Below are 12,046 nucleotides of genomic sequence, written 5' to 3'. Positions count from 1 at the left end.
CCCTATGTGTCCTTTAAGGGTTATCATAGGTACCAAGCCATTCTTGGTGATAAACAGTATCCTTGCTTCTTCCAAATGATGTTCAACATGATTTTTCAACAGGGGTGGGAGGGTGGGGAGCTTGGTAGATAGTGACCAGCAGAAGGCTTCCTTGATAAGACTTCATGCGTTCAACTTCTATATTAAGGACTCTCGCAGGACCAGATCCTGAGTGTTGACCTCAGTGCCACCATCTGTGGTGGATATCTCTTGTGGGTGGGACATCACTAGCGATGGCGGAGTCTGGGATGCTGTCTGTAAGATATGACTTGGTGAATATGATTGTGTCAGGCTGCTTTTGATTATTCTTTGGGGCGACTCTCACAGTTTTGGCAAAATTCCCCAGATATTAATAAAAAGGTTGTGCTATGACAGCAATATTCTTTGGCATATTTCTGTCCTTGGTGATGTCAATAGCCTTCAGTTCATCAACAAAAGGTGTTTTCTTACATCGTTATGATGGTTCATTTGAGAACTTAGATTCTAAAGTGGAGGAAAAGTGGATTTTAGTTTATCAATTCTACGAGGGTCTGACCTGTTTCTTAAAAGTTACATATTCATTTTGGACTTTGAACATGTCAAAACTGGTGATGCTATAACTCTTAAATCTGCTGAGCATTAAAATGCAAATGGAGTTTTTGTTCTGGTGAAACTATAATTTCTCATAAAGAGTATCAGATCCCTACCAGACTGTAGAGAGTCATAAACAATCTTCAAACTAAATATGAGGAGACTTTCCTTTTGCACATATATTCCTTTACACGAAGTACTTTAGGAGATTTCTGAAAAATGTTAAATTATTAATTCTGAAAGCCTTCATGCTGCAAGACTTACTGGTTTGCAAATTCCACAGGGTCATGACATTGACATTCTATCTAACCATCCTCTTTGCTCATCTCCCACAGAACATCTCAGTTGGTTCAACCAAGCAGACTCACTTTCTCTATTGTTACCTTCAGGCTTCAGGAGCTCCTTCCAGGACAGCGTTGATAGTCTTTCCAGGTTCTGACTAAGCGTAGGTGCTCCACAAAGCGGTCTCCCAGCCTCCGCTTGGTTTTCCCGATGTAGAGGAGGCCACACCGGGAACAGCAGATACAATAGACCACATTAGCGGATGTGCAGGTGAATATCCGTTTAATGTGGAAGATTTTCTAGGGGCCTGGGATGGAGGTGAGGGGGAAGGTGTAGGAGCAGGTGTAGCCCTTCCTACGGTTGCAGGGAAAAGTGCTAGGGGTGGTGGGGCTGGAGGGGAGTGTGGAGCAGACGAGGGAGTCACTGAGAGAGCGGTCCCTCCTGAAGGCAGATAAGGGTGAGGAGGGAAATATATCCTTGGTAATGGGGTCAGATTGTGGAGCACCTACGCTCGATTTGTGACAAACGACTACACCTCCCAATCACGAACCACTTCAACTACTCCTCCCACTCCTTGGACGACATGTCCATCCTGGGCCTCCTCCAGTGCCACAACGATGCCACCCGAAGGCTGGAGGAACAGCACCTCATATTCCGCTTGGGAATCCTGCAGCCTAATGGTCTTAATGTGGACTTTACAAGTTTCAAAATCTCTCCACCGCCAACCTCATCCCAAGACCAGCCCATCTTATCCCCGCCCCCTTGACCTGTCTGTTTTTTCTTCCACCTATCTTCTCCTCCCACCTCACTGACCAATCCCCACCCCACTTCCTATCTACTAGCCTCATCCCTGCCTCTTTGATCTGTCCGTCTTCCCTCCCACCTACCTGCCCCTCCCTCCTCACTGACCAACCCCCATCCCAACTCCCTACCTACACTTACCTTTACTGGCTTCATCACCGCCTCCTTGACCTGTCCTTCTTCTCTCCACCTATCTGCTCCTCTATCCACCTTCTATCATCACCTCCCCCTCTCTCTATTTATTTCAGAGCCCCCTTCCCCTCCCCCATTTCTTAAGAAGGGTCCAGACCCGAAACATCAGCTTTCCTGCTCCTCTGATGCTGCCCAGCCTGCTGTGTTTATCCAGCTCAACCCCTTGTTATCTCAGGCTCTAGCACCGGCAGTTCCTATTATCTCTGCTAAACCAGTTCCCACATTTTGCAATCCTATTGATAAAATCTTGAGGAGAAAATGCACTTCAAAACTTTCAAATCAGGTATTACATGCCCCTCCCATTCCTTGCCATGTTAAACATCAGGTGTGATTGCCTAATGATGTATGGAAATTTTTGAAGATATCATTCCTTCAGCTTCAAACAAATATTACCAGTGTTACACAAGCCAGAAGGAAAATCTGCTCGGGGCTGATTCCAGTTTCACTTTATGTGGTGAGGCCTGTAACTGTGGTGGCTGGGAGTTTGTAAAGTGTTTAAGAAAATTCCAGAGTCTGATTTCATTCAAACAGCTGCCTGTGTGGGTGAACCTGCGTGAATTCCTGGAAATCACATTATTTTCAATCCCAAAGATCTCTTTGGGTCGATATTCTTTGCTCCAATACAGTCGTGGGTGGAAGAAGCAAAAGTGACCCAGTATACTGAAACATTTTGTATAGTCTGGCACAAATGCAAAATGATATCCAATCACAGTTAGCTCCCAACATATTCTGATGTCTTGACTTTCCTCCTTAGGGATCACTATGGATTCACAACATGTTTATTGTGCATTTGATGTGAGACAATTAAGAGATATTCTAACGATCAGTTTAGTAATCAGGCTATTTGAAGTATGCCTTGCACAATAAAAACGCTATTCCACAGCAATCACACCAATTTTTCCTGCTGAAAGCCACATGTGCTGGGGAATGGTTGGGTTTGGATCTATATATGAGAAAATTCCAAACTGTGCCAGCAGCTGAAAACATGTTTCCAGGCAGCATGATGTTTGCGTTTGTACAGCACTGGTAATAGTTAGACATGCTGCAGTGTTAATCTTTACAGTGCTATGGAATGACACTGAAAGCAATACTCTTTGCAAACATTGGCTGCAGTACCATCCTTGATCCATAACCATCATAGAAGAGGTGAGGTACTGGACTGCCTCACATGGGCTCCTTCAGCCTTAGTGCTGATTGCTGATAAGTCACGAGGCCTTTTAATACTCTCCAGAATTTTATCTCCCTCCTTGTAACACACTTCTTTAATTCTGTCAGCCGTCAAAATTTGACTTACACGTAATCTTCAGCTGTTGGTTTCAGTTTAGTGCCAACAAATTAAAACTAATTTATATCTTCTGATCAGCGATTTTGTCTTTAGAGACCAACAACTTTCCTTTTGGCAGTGAGTCATAGAATCCCTACAGTGTGGAAGAAGGCCATTCGGCCCATCCCAACCCTCTGAAGAGCAGCCCACCCCATCCCTGTAAACTTGCATTCCCGATAGCTAATCCACCTATCCTGCATATCCTTGGACACTATGGGCAACTTAACATGGCCAATCCACCCAACCTGCACATCTTTGGACTGTGGGAGGTAACTGGAGCACCCGGAGGAAACCCACACAGACATGAGGAGAACATGCAATATCCACACAGACAGTCACGTGAGAGTGGAATTGAACTCAGGACCCTAGCGCAGTGAGGCAGAAGTGCTAACCACTGAGCCAACGTGGATAAATTAAGATCAGAAATGATTATGTACAATACTTTTAAGACGACAACATCTAGTTATATTGAGATTTTAAGACAATAACTTGTGCCAATACACTGTTATAAAGCAAAATATGACACCACATCATGTAGGGAAATGTTAGGTTGGACAACTAAAACCTTGGTCAAAGCAATAGTTTTTAAAGAGCAAGAGAAAGCCAGGAAGACAGGCAGAGAGATATAGGGTGAGAATTCCAGAGTTTATGTCAAAGGCAGTTTACTAAAAGTGCAACCACTAAAAGTAAATTATTAAAATTGTAGATGCTTAAGAGACCAGAATTAGAGGAGACCAGGTGTCTCAGATGGCAGTGGGGTTATAAATAGTTATAGAGATAAGGAGAGGAGCAGCCACTGAAAGGTTTGTAAACAAAAGTGAGGATTTTAAAGTCTATATCTCTGAATTGATTTTAAAGTCAAGATGTTCTTAAACTGGGAGCACACAGGACATGAAGTATTGGGCTAATAAATAAATGAGACTGGGTGTAATTTAAGATCCAAGCAGAAGAGTTTTGGGTGACCTCAAGTTTAGATCAGATGTCAGAGAACAGAAAGGAGTATGTTAGAATTGTCAGGTCTACAGGCAGTAAAAGCTCGATGGGGTGTTTCAGCAGGAGATAGTCCCAGACAGGTTGTGAATGGTATGGCTTGTTACCAGATGCAGTAGTGCTTATGTTATCTCCCATAATATAAGAAACTGTGTATAGATATCATGGTACTGAAGAATATAACTGACATTTATTACAGCTGACTATTATGTGCAAACATTACATTCTTCCCGCACATAAGCTGTTAGTTACAACAGAGCAGCATGATTCTAGTACAGTGTCATTCTTTAAGTGATCTGAGGTAAGATAGGAGCGTGGGGTTATGTTAGGTTGGATCAATGTGTAGCGAGGTGGATAGGTGGGGTGGTAGGGGATCAATTACCACAGTTGGCTGGAAGACTGATCTGTGATGTAGAGTGACATGAACAGCATGTGTTCAATCTCAGCACCAGCCAACGTCACCATGAAGGAGCTGCTTTCTTGACCTCACCTCTCACCTAAGGCATGATGAGCTTCAGGTTAAACTCATCACCAGTCATCTCTCTCTAATGAGAGAGCAGCCTTCTCAAACAATAGTGACTTTATCTTCATCACTGGGTTTGGGTAGTCTAGGGGTTGGGGGGTAGTTGGATAGTCAGGAACGTGAACCTTTCTGGCCAGGATGGGTAGTTGGGTGGTCACAGGAAGTAGTCAGGGGTTGTGGAGGTGTAGTGAGAGGGTCAGTTGTCAAATTACCCAGGTGTTAAATTGTGTTTTATTCCATCCAACATTTCCAGGATAACTATTAACCCAAGTAAACACCACGAATCTGCCACTAGTTTTCAAATCTAATTCAGAGTCAAAGGCATTCACACAGGGATCTGGGAAACACAGAAATTACCCGTTGGAAGGTTAAATTTCCCCAGAAATTCCCATTTAGCTCCACCTGTCAGACTCTCCACTGTGTCCATTGATACATCTCTTGTAGTACGGCCAGTCTCCAAAAACTCTCAAACCAGAGAATTTGGTTCAGGATGTCATTAGTTAAAGGTCCAAACTTCTCCTTCTTAAGTCTTTATGACTCAAGTCCTTATTTTTACATCGAAGCTTCCCCTGAGAGTGATATGGAAACTGTTTAGATAACTTTGCAGGACTAAAACATCATCAGAAGTGCCAATTTCAGAATGCGGTATCCTGCAGCACAAGTATGCCTGACAAATGAAACTCCTGAAATGATACCCTTTCCATTGCCCTACATGAGCAGAATTGACCTTGGGTTTTTAGAGCTTGCTGCAACGTAGCCAACAGTTGTCACTTGAAGGTGATTGAAATGATTTTATAAAGATTGCTCAACTAGTCCTAGCTTAACAGTGCATTGGGGAGTTTAACCCCTTCCCATTGTCTGCAAATGGATTAATGTTTCTAATGTCAGGGACACATAGGATGTCAATGGAGACATTTATTCAGAAAAAAGAAAGAGAAATAGGAAGCTACAAAAGTCTTATTAGCATAATATCTGGCGTGGGCATTTAGTAAAAACTCAAGGTAATCAGATAGAATCAACAGACTTTGTGAAATGGAAACCACGTTTAGCCAAATTATTGGAATTCTTTGAGGAAAAAGCATGCTGTGGAGAAAGATAGATGTGGTACATGTAGATTTCCAAATTCAATAAGATGCAACATAAATGGCTATTGTGGAAAATGACAGCTCATGGTGTAGCGATTAACATGTTAGAAAAGTGTCCTATGTTTCGTGACTCAAAGGTCCTGTTCCTGTGCTCTACTGTTCTTTGCTCTTGAAGGCCAATATACCATTTGCTTTCATCGTTGAATGCTGTGCCTGTCTGTCTTTCATTGACTGGTGTATAAGGACCGATCCCTTTGCACTTCCTGATATATCATTATTTAAATACTGCTCCTGCCTTTCTGTCTTGCACACCGAAGTGTATTTCTTCACATTTAGCCACATTGTACTGCATCAGCTATGTGTTTGTCCACTCACTCAGCTTGTCTAAATCCTCAACTAACTATCCTGGTCTCATGTTAATCTAAACCTTGGTGTATAGGCCGCAATTTCAAATTTTTTGGATGATACGAAACATGGAAATATTGTAACCAATGAGGAGGATAGTGTAGAACTTCAAAAGTACATAGACAAGTAGGTAGAATGGACAGATAGGAGTCAGCAACAGTTCAATGCTGAGAAGTGTGAGATAGTACATCTTGGTTGGGAGAACATGGAAAAGCTGCACAAGATAAAGGGAATAACTCTAAAGAAGGTGAAGGTGCACAGAGGCCTGATTAAGTGCCTAGCTCATGAGTGATGGCAGGAAAGCTGAAGAGAGCAGTTAAAAAAGCATATAGTTGTATGGGTTCATCAATCAGCACATAGAATACAAGACCAAGGAGGTGATGTTTAACTTGTTAAAAAGCACTTATTTGGCCTCATCTGGAGCTTTGCTTCTGGTTCTGGAAGCACTCAGTTCTGGAAGCACAGTCAAGGAGGGATGTGAGAGTGCTGGAGAGAGGCTAGATGATGTTTATGAAACCAGTGCTGAGGAATTTCAATTACAAAGATAGAAGAGAGAAAGTATGCCTGTTTTGCTTGGCAAAAGCAAGGGGGAAAGGAGATGTGATTGAAGTACTCAAAATCATAAGAGATCTGCACAGAGTAAATAGGGAGAAAATATTCCGACTCCAGAAATGATTGAGAATAAAAGAGCACAGATTTAATGCAATTGCGAAAGAAACAAAAATGCTACAAGGAAAATCTATTTTCATGCGCCAAGTGGGTAGGGCTTGGTTTGCGCTGCTTGACAGTGGGGTGGTGTCAGGTCCAGTTGCAGTACTTAAATGAGAATTGTACAGTCATTTGAAAAAGAACAAGAATTAAGGGGATATAAACAGAAGGTTTTGGAGAAGCTCTGCAAGACAGCCGACATCAATGGAGAAAGAATCAGGATTATCATTTTAAATCCACAGATCTGAAGAAGAGTCATATTGAACTCAAAACATGAACACTATTTCTCTCTCCATAGATGTTGCCAGACGTGCTGAGTTTCCCCAGTACGTTGTGTTTTTATTTCAGATTTCAAGCATCCGCAATATGTTGTTTTTTATAAGAATTAAGGGGAGAGGTCAGGAGACTAGCACTGAGTGAAATGCTCATTCAGAGAGTTGGCAATATCATGATGGGCTGAATGGATTCTTTCCGCACTGTAATGATTTTGTGCTGTTGCAAGCAGATATATTAATTTTGACCATCTTCAGTTGATTGATTATTGCTACATTTAATTGGGGAGAAAATTAATATGCTGCTACTGAATATCAAAAATCCTTAAACTAATAGAACCTCTTTCCCCAAGTGCATGGCAATGTGACTGCAGTCTAATCTGACCAGTCACTAGTGAAAGTTAGTGTTGTACTGGAGGAAATAGTAGAGAGGAGATGTTATGAATATGAGCAAGAAGCAAGGCTGAAATTCATGGACTCCATGGGATTAAGGATGGAATGGGTGGGGGCCAGGGGTTGCCAGGCAACAGGGCAATCTGAAGAAATCTCCATGTCCTTGTCACAAGATGCAAACCTCAGTTAAGATGATTAAGCTGCTTCCCATGTCTCTACTGATCGTCCATTGACTCCTGCAGTGATCTGTCTGTTGTTTGGCTCAGGCAGAATTGCTAATGTAAATGCACATTGAATGTAGGATACATCCTGTACAGTTAGGTTGAGTGAGTTAATAGTGGAAGGAACAAGTATGCAACTGTCCCATCATGGACTCCGATAAAGTTACATGTTAACATCCTGTTCATTCAGTTCAGAGCAGTGTTGGTCTGAAGGTGTAAATCAGTGACTATCCATGATACAACCCATTTGAGATTTAAATAAAAACCGAAAGAACTGCGGATGCTGTAAATCAGGAGCAAAAACAGAAGTTGCTGGAAAAGCTCAGCAGGGCTGGCAGCATCTGTGAAGGAAAAAACAGAGTTAACGTTTCAGGTCCAGTGTGTTCTGAGGAAGGGTCACCGGACCCGAAAAGTTAACTCTGTTTTTTCCTTCACAGATGCTGCCAGACCTGCTGAGCTTTTCCAGCAACTTTGTTTTTGTTCCATTGAGATTTAGCTGGTTTGTAATCTTAAATCTTTCACAGTGCAAATATTGTGCCTGTTTTCATGCTTCTCAAGGTCTGACCTGAACAGGGTGTTAATTTCAGTCACACCACTAAATAAACCTACTCAAGAAGTGTACAATTGTTTTTGCTGAAGGTTATGTAATGGCAACAAGGTATTCTATATGAAATTTTCTTTATTTTCATCTCTTAAAAAGGATTTAAAGGATTAAAGGTACAAAAACCTAAAACAACTCATATACATACAATTCAGATACATACAGCATTTTTGGAGTGACACTCCTGTATATAATACAACTTTTACACAAAGTTTTCTGAGGTCAACAAAATCCTAGGCTGAAAACTCATCTGTACTAAAATGTCACTGCACAGAGAAGAGTTTTATTTATCAATGTTATTACTTCTGGTTAATATTACATGATAAACAGCATTTTCTCCCAAAATGTTAGTATTTCACACACATCATTTCTTTGCACAGACTTCAGTTTTAGAGGTTTGATATCATACAAACAAAGTCCAGAGAGGTTCGCTTAAAATGTAAATGACTGATATAACCACTGCCGTTAAATCATGTAGAGTGCACAGGCTTTCAACAGCAAAGAAAGACTGTTTCAAACGAAGTTACAGCTAAATTTGAAACAATGTCAATCTATAGTACTTCCACATTCCCTCTCTGAATGTTATGTCTTCATTCTTCTATATTGTTCCACTACAGCTCAGCACTGGCTCAAGAAACGCGATATCAATTTTAGACAGGCCGCTTTACAGTCCCCAGAATCAACACTATGGTGAACAGTTTCCAATCATAAGGCCTGCCTGCTCCACCTTCTCATTGGACAGTAGTGTACTGTTCGCCATTCTGCATCTTCTCATTTGCACCTCTTCAACACACTGTTTTTGTTCCTTCATTTGACCCATTCTTATCTATTTTGCCTTGCACCATTATGCCTCTTGTCATCAGATTTCTCCTCTCTTTAGTGCCACAAGGACTGCAGCAGTTCAACAAAGTAGCTTGCCAGCACATTCACACAAGCAAAAAGGAATCGGGGATAAGTGCTGAGTTTGGCAGTCATGCACAACTTTAGTGAAATAATTTTCTAACAGTCAATAAATCAAATTATTGAAAAATTGGTATTGATTATCTTAATTCAAACAATAACATTTAAATGCTGACAGATTTGTTTTATTTTGATTTCTCCCCAAGTTCATAAGTCTGTTAATATTTCCTTTCTACCTGCACCTTTTCGATGAACAGAAATTATTTTCCAATGCTAATGGAGTAAGTTAACAGATTGCTTTCAGTTGTACGGCATCTCGTAACACTGCCAGACCACATTCAGAATAATTCTACAAATCATATCCCGTGAAAAGAAAACCGCCAGCACGGCACAATATTTCACAATAGCTGCCTGATCTCTTAGACTATGTGTAAACAATTACAGTGCAAGAGGGTTAAACACTGAAAAAGGTTTCAGAGAATTAATCCTCAAACAACATATCGAACGGTGATATCAGAAAGTGAATGCCCTGCAGTGAATTCCTTCATTTCAGTGTTCACTGTACAGCAAATTCCACGGGTGGGCAATCAAGTGAATTACATTGCAGCTTCAATTCTTAGTTACGTGGTCTGGAACCTGAAATAAAATTAAATAAATTAATTATTCCCCTGACAACTGTAGATATTGGTTTTTATAGTGAGGACAGTTAACAAAAGGTTTACGAATTATGCACTAGGGCTGTTTACAATGCAGAGCAGAACATCAGGGAGCTGACCATGAAGGAAGGAAGCATGAAAAGGAGTTAAAGTTCCTGTTTTGATCACTGGGATACATTGACTTAGTTGACATCAGCTGGCTGCTCAATGTATGACAACCGTGGGTGCTGAAGCATGGAATCACCCAGCATTCCTACACCAGGTTACTGACCAGTGACACCCCAAGCTCCTCCCCAGTTTACCACAAATGGGTGAGGCTGAGAACAGTGTAGGAATCAGTCCTGCTGCCACTGTGGGTGAATAGCTTGTTAGCATCCACTGTCACAGCTCGCATACTAATACCAGATTTAGGGACAAAGTAACAGAATGCATCAAGAGCCTGCATGAGTGGGCAGCAGACTGGTGTTAAAGCCTTGGCCAAAGAGCTGAAGACATATATGAGAAAAGCACTTCACTCGAGCAGATTTATTCATAGATAACATATGCAAGTTTACAAGCACTAACCTTTCCTGGATTTAATGATTATCTTCACCCACTTGGCATCAGGGCTCACACAAATTTTCCGCCCACTTTTCTTGGTGATGCTGTGAGGAAAAGATAAAACTTCAAAATCCAACTCACAGAAATTGGATATTACCCACTGAAGGTAAGAATCAGTAATCAAAACACAATCCTTCAAATCTGCTACATGAAGAAATTGCAATTGATCCAACATATTTACAAAGAAATTACATCATCTCAATAGAAATAGGAAAGTGAGAAAAGTTAAAGGTGATACTCGGAGCCATTTACTCACATTATCTCCTGTGTCTCACAATTTGATCCTTTGGGAATGTATTGTAAATTCTTGATGGTTCTCGGATCAATAAAATCGGAGCTGGTCGCAGGACACCGACACCGTCCTTGATTACCTGGGACTGGAATACCTGTAAATGAAATCAATTGAACTTCAATTCAGATTTTGATTGCAGTTGACAGAAACGTGATATGTTATTTAAGCATTGAATTCAGTATTAAAACAAATATCGTATTATCAAAACATGTATCAGTGACTGTTTAATTCTTTAATGAACAACCAACCAGCACACTGACTCATGTATGGCTGCTCAATAAATCAGCAGAAAGACTCTTTTTCATATTATACTGCAGGAAAAACTAAAACACAACATAGAAATGTTGACATACCCTGTGCAGCAGTAGCACACAGGAGCAGGATGACAGTTATTACAGCTGTTGCTCTGTTCATCTTTGACTTTGTTGCTGAATAGATTCCTGCAGAAGGATCTTCTGTCTATTTCAGTGCCACTCTCTCTGTTGAATGAAGTTGTGCTGTAGACAGGTCCAAAAGCTCCTATTTATGGAGATCCTTTACTTTTGTGTTGCGTAATCCCAACCAGTGAAAGCTGTGAAAATTCTGTGGAAGGGAATTTCCCTGCTCCTGAGTCAACTTTTGCAGTTTTAATGATTTTACCATGTTACATAATTCACAGCAACAACAGGCAGGTCAGGTCAGCTGAATATTTAAGTCTAAATTTAAAAGAGTGAATCACGGCTTTCAAAAATACAGTGTAGAAGTCACCTTTGGCAAAAATGCAAAAGAAAAGGTGTGTGGAGATAAACTACCTTGTGTAAAATTTGTCCACTGATTAGCTTCACAATAGAAGTGATATAGGTACCTGATTTACCACAGAGTCATAAACAATATTGCCAATTTTCCAAAGACACCCAAAGAAATGTTCAATGAATTTTGCAAATTCTCATTGAATGAAATCCTTTTAGAGTGGTAATAATACCTTTCCTTCATTATTAGTTAACTTTCAATGACAATTAAGATTTGCTAAAATCAAAGCCTCCCTAGTTTTATGCTTTTTATTGATTTTCTTAAAGCAGATTAACATCGGATGATCTGCAGAATAATCCAATTCTAGATTGTACTGAGATAACAAGGTGTAGAGCTGGATGAACACAGCAGGCCAAGCAGCATCAGAGGAGCAGGAAGGCTGACATTTCGGGCCTAGATCCTT

General features: G+C 40.9%; 1 protein-coding gene across 1 annotated transcript; it reads right to left on the bottom strand.

The window, feature by feature from the left end:
* Positions 1 to 8,466: 8,466 nt before the first annotated feature.
* LOC109932542 (interleukin-8-like) lies at positions 8,467 to 11,332 on the bottom strand. The gene is made up of 4 exons (XM_048602860.1): positions 11,208 to 11,332; positions 10,819 to 10,948; positions 10,527 to 10,606; positions 8,467 to 9,942 (listed from the first exon to the last, which is right to left on the bottom strand). Exons 1-4 carry the CDS (start codon positions 11,266 to 11,268, stop codon positions 9,923 to 9,925), a joined length of 291 nt encoding a protein of 96 aa, XP_048458817.1. The 5' UTR covers positions 11,269 to 11,332; the 3' UTR covers positions 8,467 to 9,922.
* Between the last annotated feature and the right edge of the window lie 714 nt (positions 11,333 to 12,046).

Source organism: Rhincodon typus, chromosome 1, assembly GCF_021869965.1.
Source record: "Rhincodon typus isolate 14 chromosome 1, sRhiTyp1.1, whole genome shotgun sequence".
Lineage (NCBI taxonomy): Eukaryota > Metazoa > Chordata > Chondrichthyes > Orectolobiformes > Rhincodontidae > Rhincodon > Rhincodon typus.
The sequence above is the reverse complement of the archived record's forward strand: the minus strand, read 5'-3'. Positions and strand labels throughout refer to the sequence as shown.